At 35.9% G+C, this 15,725-nt stretch overlaps 1 protein-coding gene across 1 annotated transcript in view; it reads right to left on the reverse strand.

The window, feature by feature from the left end:
- Nucleotides 1-15,725, reverse strand: part of vps52 (VPS52 subunit of GARP complex) — a 31,958-nt gene that overhangs the window by 12,156 nt on the left and 4,077 nt on the right. Inside the window, exons 2-13 of the mRNA XM_051872841.1 lie at nucleotides 13,744-13,828; nucleotides 13,597-13,649; nucleotides 13,443-13,518; nucleotides 12,185-12,252; nucleotides 11,446-11,621; nucleotides 11,207-11,357; nucleotides 10,989-11,089; nucleotides 8,865-8,997; nucleotides 5,175-5,232; nucleotides 4,896-5,029; nucleotides 4,272-4,427; nucleotides 3,995-4,113 (exon numbers count right to left, since the gene is read on the reverse strand). Of these exons, the coding sequence (XP_051728801.1) occupies nucleotides 3,995-4,113; nucleotides 4,272-4,427; nucleotides 4,896-5,029; nucleotides 5,175-5,232; nucleotides 8,865-8,997; nucleotides 10,989-11,089; nucleotides 11,207-11,357; nucleotides 11,446-11,621; nucleotides 12,185-12,252; nucleotides 13,443-13,518; nucleotides 13,597-13,649; nucleotides 13,744-13,828 (1,310 nt within the window). The remainder of the gene's footprint in view (nucleotides 1-3,994; nucleotides 4,114-4,271; nucleotides 4,428-4,895; nucleotides 5,030-5,174; nucleotides 5,233-8,864; nucleotides 8,998-10,988; nucleotides 11,090-11,206; nucleotides 11,358-11,445; nucleotides 11,622-12,184; nucleotides 12,253-13,442; nucleotides 13,519-13,596; nucleotides 13,650-13,743; nucleotides 13,829-15,725) is intronic.

Here is a 15,725-nt window from a genome sequence, read left to right on the forward strand (position 1 = left end):
GGAGAGGATTGTGAAACAAAACCTATTCAAAAATGTGGGGGTGATTCACAAAGAGTGGACTGCAGCTGGAGTCAGTGCTTCAAGAACCACTACGCACAGACGTATGCAAGACATGGGTTTCAGCTGTCGCATTCCTTGTGTCAAGCCACTCTTGAACAACAGACAGCGTCAGAAGCGTCTCGCCTGGGCTAAAGACAAAAAGGACTGGACTGCTGCTGAGTGGTCCAAAGTTATGTTCTCTGATGAAAGTAAATTTTGCATTTCCTTTGGAAATCAGGGTCCCAGAGTCTGGAGGAAGAGAGGAGAGGCACACAATCCACGTTGCTTGAGGTCCAGTGTAAAGTTTCCACAGTCAGTGATGGTTTGGGGTGCCATGTCATCTGCTGGTGTTGGTCCACTGTGTTTTCTGAGGTCCAAGGTCAACGCAGCCGTATACCAGGAAGTTTTAGAGCACTTCATGCTTCCTGCTGCTGACCAACTTTATGGAGATGCAGATTTCATTTTGTAAACAGGACTTGGCACCTGCACACAGTGCCAAAGCTACCAGTACCTGGTTTAAGGACCATGGTATCCCTGTTCTTAATTGGCCAGCAAACTCGCCTGACCTTAACCTCATAGAAAATCTATGGGGTATTGTGAAGAGGAAGATGCGATATGCCAGACCCAACAATGCAGAAGAGCTGAAGGCCACTATCAGAGCAACCTGGGCTCTTATAACACCTGAGCAGTGCCACAGACTGATCGACTCCATGCCACGCCGCATTGCTGCAGTAATTCAGGCAAAAGGAGCCCCAACTAAGTATTGAGTGCTGTACATGCTCATACTTTCCATGTTCATACATTTCAGTTGGCCAAGATTTCTAAAAATCCTTTCTTTGTATTGGTCTTAAGTAATATTCTAATTTTCTGAGATACTGAATTTGGGATTTTCCATAGTTGTCAGTTATAATCATCAAAATTAAAAGAAATAAACATTTGAAATATATCAGTCTGTGTGTAATGAATGAATATAATATAGAAGTTTCACTTTTTGAATGGAATTAGTGAAATAAATCAACTTTTTGATGATATTCTAATTATATGACCAGCACCTGTAAGCAAAAATAGCCATTTTTCATATCTCCTGACCACTAGGTGGCACTGCACCAAAACTGTGCAGGTAACCTAGGTCATGGTTGTCATAACACACATCAAGTTTGATCAGAATACGCTAAGGCATTGTGGAGATATAGGCTTACGTTCATTTTGGCATACTCTTTGGCATGATCCTATTCATTTTCAATGGAGGACAGTCGATTCTGGTGACAGAATGTAGGCGTGTCAAGTAATGCAAGTCATGCGCCAAAAGTTCAGGGGCCGTATTCACAAAACATCTTAAAGCTAAAAGTAGCTGCTAACTTGCCGATTTAGGACAAACTCTTAAAAATAATGGGTGTGTCAGTCCTAAATTTAGGACTCCTAAATTTTGGCTCTAAGAGTATTTTTTATTTTAAAACCTTTATTTGAATATGGAACATGATACCTCATTCTACAATATTTCTATGATTAAATCACTGACAGAGACTCCTCCCCCATCAACTAATCACTGTGGGCATAGTTAGTAAGCATGTTGACATCATCCATAGCAACGAGGTCAACCCCGCCCTTACTCTTAGCTTAAGACTTCTCTCTATTCCTTAGTAAAAGTTTGTCTCAGCAGCTTTGTGAATAGGTTAAGAGAAAACTCTTAACTAAGAACGTTTACTGCCATTTAGGAGAACTCTTAGTGGTAAGATAAAATGTTTTGTGAATACGGCCCCAGACATGTTTAACCTTATGCAGATGAGCACAAATTTCATGAGCAACAACCAATGGGAGTGAAGACTGTCTCAAGTGCAAGCAAAAAAGGACAGAGTTCCTGAGCGATTTTACTGTTATATGATTTGACTGTAACCACATACATGGATATAATAAAATGATGGGTGGAAAATAAACTGTTGGCAGTCTTAGTGAGTTTGATTCATATATTGATAGTTTGTGTTGTTAATTATATGATGCAGTGACAAGTTTAGCATCCCCTGCATAATTTTGATTATTAGGGACAAGAAAATTGATTATTTGTCAAATTCAAATGATGTTTTACCAATTTTTGGCAGTACAAGAGTTTAATTCACTGATTGATCGATTGTTAATCTGGTTAATGATTTAATGCACTGAGCACTGCTATAGTTTATATCACAACACTCTCCAACAGCAGAATGCTAGTTTTAATTCTTTTAAGTCTAATTACTAGTCAAATTAGAATGATATCTTAGTTTTACAATATATATATCATGTGATTGCATTTTCTAAAGATATGGCCAGACGTGCTGTTCACCAATAACATTAGAGCGCCAGCACTAGGAACGCCAACAAGCATCTTTATAGTACAGAGACTAGTGACATACAAAGTCGCTGGCAGTGTGAATGGGGTTTCACGGCTCAAAATTTATTATCATAAACGTGTAAAAATTTGGACTGTTGGTGGCACTAGAGGGATTGAGTTAGAGACTCCAAAATTGCAGTGGTTAACATTCAGACTTTCCTCCATCCATGTGCCAAATTTCACAACTTTTTACAATATGGTACTATAGGCTGCCACAGATTTCAAGAGTAGAAAAAGAAGGAAGAACAATGATAACAACACTAATGGATACAACATGTTAGTGCTGGGCGGTATACCGGTTCATATGGTATACCGGTTTCAATTTCAAGACTGATATGAATTTTTCAAAAACCGCCATACCAGGTGCACAGCTGAAACAGCTGCTGTATCTATTCAATGGCCATGGAGCGCAATGGAGAGGATATAGAGAGCGGACTTCTATTTACTGCACACCCTTCTTACACTAATGGAAACAACTTTATTACACAACAATAAATAACTCACAAAACTAACTCTCTTTATTACTGCAAATACCATGTAGAGCCATATGATTTCCGCGATACAGAAAACGTATGAAATCACAGAATCCAGTCACAAATAGAACTTGCCAGAATTTGGCAATTTTTGGATGAATAAATCAAAAGTAGGGCTGTACAATGAATCAGATATGGATATACGGACTAGTGTCTGTGAATATTAAAGCTGAAAAAGCCTGCTATTGAAATCTGAAGTCTGTATGAATGAGCGCCGCATTTTCGTCTACTACTACACATACTGAAGCACGTGTCACGCTCGCAATGATTTCAGTGTCTGCTGTCTCACTCACTATACATGAACTTCATCTGCAGAGCTGCTCTTAGAGTCACTTTATGAACATTTCACTGTTTAATTTGATAAAACTAACGACATTTGTCGTATCATATACACAGGAAGTCAAAGGTCTTCACGACCCTGTCAAAATAAAAGTTCAGCAAACTTGAAATATTACTATTGTACAATAGAATGTATTTCGATTAACAGAAATAATAATAATAATAATAATAATAATAATAATAATAACACTGTTTATTAAAACACAAACTCAAAGGTCTTCATTGAAATGACAGAAATTGCACAATAAAATGTAGCCTACTTATTAATATTAATTTAATTAAGTAAATTCATTTGATTACATTTTAACTAAATTGTTAGCTTTATGAACTGATTTGATTACATTTTTTAAATACATTTTTATTTGTCCTTACAATGTTTATATAGCTTATATATTCCCTGTACTCCTGACAGTAAAATATGCCAAAATAAAGGTCCAGGGAAGAAAAAAAAAAAGTGACATACCATGAAACCGCCAGAATCTTTAAAAAAAACGTGATACAGATTTTCGGTCAAACCACCCAGCACTACAACAGGTGCCAAGCACCTTCGGTGCTTAGCCCATAATAACATCGATTTAGCATACAGATTGGATGACGATAATGTCCTGTTAAAAACTGTTCGGATTGTGAATGTTGCATTACTAGACAGAATGACAATTGTCCTCTTTACAGGTCTGTGTTAGTGATTTTGTATGTTTGCAATGACAGAGGGACTGACTTGTCAAGCGCAGGGATGTTCCTCTTGGCCGTGATGGCTCTGAAGCGCAGAATGATGTGAATGCAGAGAAACACGGCAATACTGTCATAGCAGTCTGACAAGTATGTTGATAGATTCTTCTACAGATAAAGAAAAGAGAAAAAAACAACAAAAAACAAATGGAATGGGAGAATGTCTAATAAAAAAAGCAGCTCAATTTTCACAAACTATTCAAAAAAATATAATACAATATAATGTTTTTCCTTCAAAGATACTGATACTGAGAGTTTGACTGTACCAGAAACATGCTGAGCGTTTTTCCCATAATGCTGTTGAACAAATCCAACGCAGAATTTCCCGCCACCATGAAGAAGTCAGACAAGAAGAGGAACTCTCGACAGCCATTATCCAACAAAGCATAGTGCTGACTGCGGAAGAGAGTTTCATACGGGTACTGACAGAGACAGAAAGAGAAGTAAGAAAGTATACTGCTATAGTAATAAATGTAACAAAAATAGAAATTATGCATCAACATGTTTACAATTTTGTAAATTTTTGTAAAAGTGCATCATTATTATTGGTGGGTTTTCACTGTAAAACAATACAAATGCTGCAGATATTGCCACAATTTCTTAGAAAAGCCACAGCAAATTCAGTTATTTTAGCCTGGGAAAAAATCTGAAAAAAGTCCCATGAAATCCTGGTGGGATTGCTCATTACCATTTTTTTAGTTGTTGTTGTTGTATCTTATGCCAGATAGCTAAGAAAAGTAATAGTGCATCAATCTGAAGTATTATTCATGTCCATAGCACAGACAATGCTGGAAGAGCTTGCTAAAGTTTAATTCTTAGGATTAGGTTTGTTGAAATCAAGTATTTGCAGCATTAACTACAAAATGTGGTATAAAGCACTTGTGTCTCACTCTGGAGTCTCCTCTTTGAGCGGCGTGTGGGATCAGTATGGGCCCCTCCAGCTCTGCAGGGCTCAGTACTTCTCCCCTCTGGCCAAGAGTAAAAATAGTGTTCCTACTCTTGAGAGAAGGCTTGGAGAAAAAACCTGCAAAGTAGTTAAAGAAATCAACCACATTACAATGGTACAGAAAACAAATGCCATTCCCTAACAAACTCAAAAGCAAGTATGTTTATTGACTTGAATTTGCTAATTCTATGTGATTGTGATTAGACATCAGTTTAAAGGATATCTTTTTTGGCTGTGTCCTCTACTCCCATCAGATCATCCTTGTCTGCAACGTCTTCATACTGGCAAAAGAAAGAGAAGAGAGAGAAAGAATGAAAACAAGACAAATTGAGAAATACATTTTAGCAGTAAGGATTAGGTTCATGCCAAGCACAATATAGCACAGTCTTGAGTGTGTCTTTGCTTTTATACATTATATTTATTAGTGTTGTCCAAAATATCGATATTTTGATATGTATCGATACTGAAATATCTGAAACCCCTATCCAATATCACGTTTCTGCTGTAACGATACACCAATATCAGCTGCGCATTCTCACTCTTTTTCCTCTCCAACAGCGAGTTGACACACACCCTCCTCATTCACTCGTCTCATTCAATCTGGTTGAATATTTTTGTATAGCGCATAATTTTAGTCATTCCCGCAGGTTTCGCGCTCACATCTCCAATGATCTAAATAAGTAGAGCTCTCATAAAGCTGCCTCTCAAACAGCTTGCGAGTACCAAATTGACTTCTCTTTCTTCGCTTATTGTAAACGGTCAAATACATACAAAATTATGTCAAAATGCCCGTTTTTCAGAGTATTCAGGTAAATACAGTAATTTCTGAAACATAAATAGTTGAGAGAATATGCATGTTGTGTAACGATATATTGGATCCATGCATAAGCTCTTAAAGTGACAGCAGCCTAATAAACCTGCTGCCATCTTAATTAAAGATGTTAATTAAAGAACAAAAGACAAAGAGAAAATTTTTATAACTTTTATTGTAAGTTTAATTGTAATCTGTATTTAATTTTTACAATTTAAACTATCCAGTGTTATTTTACATTTGATTACTTTTTATTTCTGTAGTATTTCTTACCTGAATATACTGTTAGACTCACTGACTGTTTACTTGTCTTTTTTTTTTTTTTGTAAATGTCGTTCAACAATTCAAATAAAGTCTCCCTGTGCTGTGTGTAAGCTATTACAAAAAATTACCCAATTTATCAAAAAAAATATGAGATAATAAATTATCTGTAAGGCGGTAGATATAGCAGTTTTCCCCGTGGTATTGGAAATGGTATTGAATATCGATATTTTTCAAGGTATCGTATCGAAGTTGGAAATTCCAGTATTGTGCCAACACTAATATTTATATTACATTTTTAACAGCAAATTTATTAGAACTAAGGTTAACAATGGCTTTGGTATGAGTGCTCTGCAGTGATCTTCTGTGACCTGTTCCATGAAGCCAGGTTCAGTGGTAAATTTGAGTTTAGATTGAGAAAACTGTATTTTCAGGCTAAAGAAGGTGGATTGGTTTTAGTGCTGTTCTTTGACATGATAAATTACGCTACACAGATAACCTGCTCCAGAGCAGATTTTATACTGGGTAAGATATTGCAAACCAAAACTGGACCAATCGGCAGTGAGTAAAGTGACGGTTACAGTTGCAAGAAAAAGTATGTGAACCACTTGCAGAATCTGTGAAAATGTGCAAAATTTTAACAAAATAAGAGAGATCATACAAAATGCATGTTATTTTTTATTTAGTACTGTCCTGAGTAAGATATTTTACATAAAAGATGTTTACATATAATCCATAAGACAAAAAAATAGTTGAATTTATTAAAATGACTCAGTTCAAAAGTTTGTGAACCATTGATTCTTAATACTGTGTGTGGTTACCTGGATGATCTACGATTGTTTTTTTGTTGTGTGATGGTTGTTCATGAGTCACTTGTTTATTCTGAGCAGTTAAACTGAGCTCTGTTCTTCAGAAAAAAATCTCCAGGTCCCAAAAATTCTTCAGTTTTCCACCATCTTTTGCATATTTGAACCCTTTACAACAGTGACTGAATGATTTTGAGATCCATCTTTTCACATGGAGGACAACTGAGGGACTCAAACACAACTATTAAAAAAGGTTCAAACATTCACTGATGCTTCAGAAGGAAACACGATGCATTAAGAGTCGGGGGGTGAAAACTTTTGTTCAATGGATGAAGAGGTCCAAATTTTTCTTATTTCGCTTGAATATCATTTTTTTTCATTTAGTACTGCCCTTCGGAAGCAACAGAAAATACTTGCATGTTTCCCGGAAGACAAATTAAATACAATTTACCTTGATCTTCAAATTCCAAATGTTTTCACCCCCCATCTATTAATGCATCATGTTTTTTTCTGGAGCATCAGTGAATGTTTGAACCTTTTTTAAAAGTTGTGTTTGAGTCCCTCAGTTGTCCTCAGTGTGAAAAGATGGATCTCAAAATCATTCAGTCACTGCTGTAAAGGGTTCAAATATGCAAAAATGCTGGAAAACTGAAGAATCTGCAGGACCTGGAGATTTTTTCTGAAGAACAGAGCTCAGTTTAACTGCTCAGGACAAACAAGGGACTCATGAACAACCATCACAAAACAAAAAAACAGTCGTAGATCATCCAGGTAATGACACATAGTATTAAGAATCAATGGTTCACATACTTATGAATGGGGTTATTTTAATAAATTCAGCTATTTTCTTTGTCTTGTGGATTATATGTAAACATCTTTTATGTAAAATATCTTACTCAGGATAATACTAAATAAAAAATAACATGCATTTTGTATTATCTCCCTTATTTTGTTAAAATTATTAACATTTTCACAGATTCTGCAAGTGGTTCACATACTTTTTCTTGCAACTGTATATATGAAGCAATAAAGTCTGAATCGCTTGCTCCAAATTAAAGCAGTTTAACAGTGAAAATGTTATAGACAAAATTGCCCAGCTGTTGTTGCTAATTATGTATGATATTTGTTATATAAACTATATATTATATTATATCCTTAATGCATTACGCATAAGAAATTATATTTCAGAAACTAATATTAAACTTTTAATTTGTATTAATATAAAAATCTGAATGTAAATAAAGCTTTAAAAAAAATAAAGCCGTTAGTATATCATGTATTTTCACATAACGAAAATCCTGATCAACCAATGAGCATCCAGGACCAAAACTAAACGTTAGAGTGGATTGGTGATGTCACACTCTCATGTAGTCAAACTTCTGAGTAGATAAAGCTTATTTTGGCCAAAAACCCAAGTGGTGCTCACTGCAGAGCCAAATGACCTCCAGCTCCACCTCTCTGGACCTCAAGGGTGGAGCTTAACCTGTTTAATGGGTGGAGAGATAGGGTTATGGGTAGAATTAGGGTGTGGTTGGAGGATGCAGCTCCACCCAACATGCTCACAGTAGGTCGAGAGAGGGGGAGCTGGAGCTCCAGAGAGGGGGAGCTGGAGGTTATACTCCACCTATGGCTCTGCACCCTCTCCAAAAACCACCCAGTTAGACAGGAAGCGATTCTTTAAGCAATACATTAAGTGATCAGCCACAGTTTGCTTTTTTACACAAGCTTTAGTGGTGAGTAAATGTTAAATCAGACATAACTCTAAGAAAAAAGTAGATTATACATGTGCATGTGGAGGAAATCTTGAGTCTCATTTCTCAATCAAAACTTCTAAACTCTCTCAAAAAAGTGACGTCAAAAGTTCTCATTGTGATGGAACTTGCCGGGACACCTGACTTAATCTCATGAGCTATAAACCTGTATGTGCTGACTCCCAGAAATTATGTAAAATAGGCCAATCAGATCAAAGCTGGCAATTTTAGAAAGCTCTTTGTCTTTTAGACTGTGAACTGTAGTGCACTTCCATGCCTATCACCTGGACTTTCAGCAGTCTGCCGCTGTATGACTTGAAGTAACTGAAGTAGATTTTGCTCATGGTGTCCACATACTCGTCCCGGATCTCCTTTGCAACTGTCCTCTCATTGGCTAACAGGAACTGATAGAAAAATCTGTAGATGACCAAAAACATATCCACACTCAGTAATCTGAGAGTTTTCGGTCCCTACACAGACAGCCTACGCAATTGCGGAAGCTCAAAAGTGCAGTGTAACCAAAGAGGTTCATTCTTGTGTGTTACGTAGCACGTTTGAGCTTCCGCAAGAGGTTTGTTCTCACACATCATTGAAGTTCGGTTCAGCTTCTGTTTACGTTCGCTGATCAGTATTTATATGTGAGTAAAAGCCTAAATTAAATCTGTTTATCGTACTTAGCGATCGAGTCTCTTCAAAAGAATTGGACTAAACCACTCAGAAAGCTCTCAGATTTTATCAAAAAGATCTTCATTTACGTTCTGAAAATGAACGAAAGTCTTACGGGTTTGGAATGACATGGGTGAGTAATTAATGACAGAATTTTCATTTTTGAGTGAACTAACCCTTTAAAATTCTGTTTTGGTCGATCGGATCACAAGTGGATGATGCTAAATACGGGTGTAAACGGGGTCTAAAATGTTTTGAGCTTGTCCACTTTCGACCACTTCCAGAGGTAGTTGAAAATGCATTTGCCCGGATTGCTTTCATAGTGTAATTCATGTGGTCGAATATGTTCTTACATACACACACACACACACACAAAAAAAATGCCTACTCTCTGCCTACTGACCTACAGCATAAACATTATGGGATGCTAGCCAGATGGGCTTAAACTTTGTCAGCTGAAGACCCAAGTTTGGTTTAAAGATGAAAAATGTACCAAGCCCAATGTTCTCTCACCATTCCTGATTTCTAACATCTTGGGGCTATCAGAGCAGAAAAGAAAGCTGCTGCTCTCTGTATGTTTTTCCGTTGTCTGTGCACGTTCATATGTAAATTGCATGATCTTATTTTGTCCATTAGATCTAAAGACAGGAAAAACCCCATACTTTTACCCTACATAGACCCTCCCCTTGAAGAAACCAGGACAGAAGTGGTCGAAAGTTGACAAAAAAGATGGATTAAAATACCAGGTGTGACCGGGTATGTGTCTCCCTCGTCTACTTGTGAACCAAAATGCATCTTAATACCTGGTGTAAAGATGGCCTGAGACATTTAGCCTGTGAGGACAACTAAATATAAAGTTGTGTTTTTCGCTGTGGTATTGTAGATTAATTAAAATGTAATGTGATGAATGAGAACGTGCAAATTGGCTGATAATGCAATGACAGCCTTTTATTTTAAAAGATATATTGCATTACACTAAACAGAGCTAAATCTATCTTGTTAATTCTATTAGCAGTAATCCACTGGAACACACAATTTCTGAGAATAACCCTTGTGCTTGTTATGGTTATGACTATTAATTGTCTATTTAAGGCTTTTGTCATGCATTTTTTGAGTGCTTCATTCATTAAATAATTGTGATGAATTTAATACTTTGTTAGTTATCATTTTGCAGTGCAAGTTTATAGTTAACACCTTTAAATATTAAAGTAATTAATTTAATTCAGTAAACAGCTAAAACAATCACAACAAACTGGGCAATCACAGAAAAGGCCATAAAATGTATCATTCGTATACAGTGAATGATACATTTACATATACAGTATGAACTAATGGTCACTTTTTAGCCTATTTGATAAACACACTAAAAACACACTACTTCATTATAGAGAAAACAACAAATTAATAAAAATATATAATCATAAGCTATGACAAAGAAAATATTAAACTGAGTGTATAATTCTGCAGCAAAAGTAATTCTTGAAAAAAATCTTTGTTGCAGAGTAATTTTATAAAATCTTTCCGTGAACTTTAATTTAAAATATTTTTCTGTCCCTGACATTAAGCTATGGAATGGCTTCAGATGACTTTGAATACATTGCACGAAAACTTAATTGGTTCTTGCCGATTTCTTTTGGTCTATGTATGACTCCCCTTTGTGCCATATAAAAAGAGCACAATAATCAAATAACCATGATCAGACAGTCATTTAATTATCACGACAGGCCTAGTGCGTTTTGTACCTGTACTTGAGTAGTGTGTTCTGAGGGATCTGGTAGTTGGTCATGGGCTTTCTGAATGAGTAGATCTTCTGTAGGATGAACTCACGGATCTTTGAGACAGCCTGTGAACAGAATCAAAAGAGTTACATTCTGCAACAGAAAACTGAATTATATTAATTTTGCATGCACCTGTTATATCAAAAATGGGTTATACAAGTCAATCTTTGATTTGCTCTCACTTTAATTTTGAGGCGATCTACGATGTCCTGTATATCAGAGCAGGCGAGGGTCTCTCTGAAGCTGAGCTCTTTAGCAAAGTTGATCTTGTTATTGAGCTCGTGAAGTTGCTCCAAAAACTCCTGCTCTGTTACAGGACTGTCCAGAATCACACTGCAACACACATACAGTTCTTCAATCTATGATTTTAGAGGGTAAAGCAAAATCTCCCTGTAATAACACGCTCAATATGTGTCCTTACGAAATCATGGTGCTGGGAACGACCAGTTCGTCAACCAGCTGGCTGAGCTGACTACGGACAGCCTGACGGTTCTTCAGCCTCATGTTCATACTGACTGACTGCTGCTGCAGTGTCTGAATCTCACTGCTGATGGATGACAGGTCGCTCTGAAAACTGCTCAACATGCCCTCCATACGCTAGACAGAAAAGAAAGCAGACGCACTTGAGCAGTTCTGTTCATGTCAAATAGCACCAGAGTTCAACACAACACATCAACGACCAAAATTTTTGACCAGTAAACTGATTAATTGAATGCAATTGTCCCTTTGCCTGAATTATGAAATATTACCTGTCATCAAAAAGCATTAGCAAGTCATGATTTTGCTGGACTATCACAAAAATTGACTATAATTTTTTTTTTTTTTTTTTAAATGCTGTGATATTTCTTAAGATATACATGGGTTTAAGTGTGCAAATTTTTTTGGACCCACAATGCTACATTTAAATACAAATACAAGTGATAAATAATAAATACATTCCAAAAGTTACTCTGTAAACCATGCAGCTTTTTTCTTAATAATAGTTTGTATTATTATAAAATTTTAAACTTGAATGAGAGTTTCCTCCATGTTTGATTTTCTGCAAAGAAGTAAATTGGTGATGTTTAGGTTCTTGACTGGTAAAATATCTTTTCACAATATGGAATTGCAGGTCATAGTTTGCAAACCACAAAGTCCTAATGTCCACTAAATACACTCACCTCTAGTATTGAGTCACAGGCTGTAATCTGGTTGTGTAAAGAGGCAATATTCTGACTCTCTTTGATATCTACAACAGTGCTACTGTTAAGGGTTCTTTATTAAAATCCATGACAGTCTCAATTATTGAACCATAAACCATGCTCCATGTTCACTGATACGAGAGTATCAACAAAACAGAAAGAGAATATTTTTATATATATATATATATATATATATATATATATATATATATATACACACACACACACACTACCGATCAAAAGTTTATTTAATTAAAAATACAGTAAAAACAGCAATATTGTAAAATATTTTTACAATTTAAAATAACTATATTTGAAAATATAATTTATTCTTGTGTTGGCAAAGCTGAATTTTCAGCATCATTACTCCAGTCTTCAGTGTCACATGATCCTTCAGAAATCATTCTAATATGCTGACTTGCTGCTCAAGAAACATTTATTGTGTACAATTGTACAAAATATTTGTGTACAATATTTTTTTCAGGATTCTTTGATGAATAGAAAGTTCAAAAGAACAGCGTTTATTTGAAATATAATCTTTGTAACATTATACATGTCTTTACTGTCACTTTTCATCGATTTAATGCATCCTTGCTGAATAAAAGTATTAATTTCTTTCATTTCTTTTAAAAAAAATAAAAATTCTTACTGGCCCCAAACTATTGAACGGTAGTGTATAATGTTATAAAAGCTTTGTATTTCAGATAAATGCTGTTCTTTTGAACTTTAGATTCATCAAAGAATCCTTTTTTTAAAAAAATGTACATAACTGTTTTCAACATTGATAGTAATCAGAAATGTTTCTTGAGCAGCAAATCATCATATTAGAATGATTTCTGAAGGATCATGTGACACTGAAGACTGGAGTAATGATGCTGACAATCCAGCTTTCCCATTACAGGAATAAATTACTTTGTAAAATATGTTCAAACAGAAAACGGTTATTTTGAATTGTAATAATATTTCACAATATTATTATCGTTTTTACTGTACTTTTAATTAAATAAATGCAGCCTTGGTGAGCAGACGAAACTTCTTTTAAAAACATTAAAAATCTTACAGATCCCAAACTTTTTTTGTAGTGTGTGTATATATATATATATGCAAAACTATTGCATCAATATGAGAGTGAATCTCAAAGTCAAAATTTTTTCTTTTGATTTTGGGGTGAAATACGACCTGAACATGTTTTCGTGTGATTCTGCTATTAAGCCATTAAAGACAGCAATATGGATACAGTCTTTGATTGATGCTTGTTCAATTCGCTGCAGCTCTGTTTCCACCTGCTTGGAGTATTGCCGCAAATCCACACCCTGTTCCACAAAAAAACAAAACATTTAATATGTAATGATGATCACACACACACATCAGCAGCTGAACTTTCATCTTACCGTCTTGAGCGCCTCTTTCACCAGATCATCCTCCAGATTAGCTTGAATGTGAACTAAAAAAGGACAAATAACATATTGATGAATGATTAAATAAATTACCTGCAATTCCCCTAATTAAGTGATGAAAAACAAAAACACAGAACTCACTGTCAACCTCATCCAGAATGAACTCATCCGTGGTGATGTCCAGATCACCCAAATTTAGTGGAGGAACCACATCAAAGTCTGACTTCTGTCAACACATTACAAAGATAGACAGTCACCACAAAAAAGTCGATCTCTTGCTGATTCAAGCATTAACGCAGATTCAGAAAGCGTTAACCTGAGAGGAGGAGAGCAATATTAGTGATCAACTTGTTTGGGTTTTGATCTAAGTATTCAACCATGCTGCCGCTGCACTGCAGTGAAGGGGGGGGGGGGGGGGCGTACGGGGCACCAGGACTTTGAAACCCGTCAAGTTATATGAGAAAAAAGGTGATTTAGAAGAAAAGTTCTAATATAAAGCAGGCACATTTGAGCAATGCATTTTTTCATATTTCCAAGTCCTACACCCATGGCCAAAAGTATAGGCAGTGACATTCTTCAGAAAGAAGAAAGTTATACACCTAGGACAGGGGTAGGGAAGTTCGGTCCTAAAGAGTCGCTGTCCTGCAGAGTTTAGCTCCAACCTTAATCAAACACACCTGAACAAGCTAATCAAGCTCTTCAGGATTACTAAGGCTATAGGCAGGTGAGGTTTTTTTTTCAGGGTTGGAGCTAAACTCTGCAGGACAGCGGCTCTCTAGGACCAAACTTGCCTACCCCTGACCTAGGATGACTTGAGGGAGAGTAAAGCTGAAAGTGAACAGGTTTGCGTTTACAAACCTGTTGTCCAACAAAAGAGATAATTTAAGGGGTGTGTCTACTGTGAGACTTCAGTGTAAACGCCCACTGCTGTGATTGGCTAACATCTTTCCATTTGAAATAGCTAAGTATTACTCTCTCGAAAACTTTTAGCACGTTTTTACTATTACAGCTCTCAGGGTTAACTAATCATGAAAAGTGTTGCATTACATTTAGATCTATGACATTATATTTAGATAGTGGCATGAAAGGCTGTAATGATGAAGACTGTAGCCAATCACAGACATATTGTTAAGGGCATGAAAGAAGTGATCTCGTCATTGCAGCTCAATTTCTGCACAATAAAGAATGCTTTCATCATAACTAACAGTGTAAACGCATTGTAACTAAGAGATTCATTGAATAAAATGGGAGTTTTGGCGCGTATAAAGAACTCATTCACCGATAAACTTGCTCTGTTTGATTGACAGCCTCAGCGATTGCAAAGGGAGCGTTCTTTGTATAATTTAATAACTGTTTAAATAACAGATTACATCTTATTGCCAGATTCTGAAAGATTAATTCTTCAAACAGTGGTAAAAGAGGATGTCATGTTGGTCCTTCAAGAGTCACTCTCAACCTATCTGTCTAAAAAGCCTGTGTATTAAAAAAAAACAAAAAAACAAACAAAAAAAAAAACAGTCTTCATGTATTTTACTAAACTTAAAAGGTTAGTTCACCCAAAAATGAAAATAATGTCATTTATTACTCACCCTCATGTCATTCTAACACCCTTAGGGGTATAGGTAGTAATTAATGACAGAATTTTCATTTTTGGGTGAACTAACCCTTTAAGTATATGATTCTTATTAAGTGGTGGGTCATTTTTTAGGATTCTTAATCTAACCATATCTCTGAGAACCTGATACCTTGCACTTCTGGAGACTGCAGGAAGGTTGCAGTTCAGGAAAATGGTGGCATTGGAGACTAAAGGGTTCCTGATGATTTCACACTTAATTCTTCACCTTAATTCTTAATTCTTTTGCAGTTAACATGTGTCTTTTCTTCTTCACATGTTTTTGTCTGACCCTGCTGACCCAATGAGCATTTCGCTGTCCAATGTTCATGCCTTAACTTTGCAATTTCTAGTATTGCATTAGTATTGCACCCTTCTCATTGACATTTAATAATTTGTGAATTTTCAGTTCTGAGTTAAATCTCTTTTTTGGCTCATTTTATCTGTAAAAGAAAACCTGCTTAATATTTATGCACACCTGAATATAAGGCGTTTTTCACTTCCAGTCTTC

The sequence above is a fragment of the Ctenopharyngodon idella genome, chromosome 19, assembly GCF_019924925.1.
Source record: "Ctenopharyngodon idella isolate HZGC_01 chromosome 19, HZGC01, whole genome shotgun sequence".
Lineage (NCBI taxonomy): Eukaryota > Metazoa > Chordata > Actinopteri > Cypriniformes > Xenocyprididae > Ctenopharyngodon > Ctenopharyngodon idella.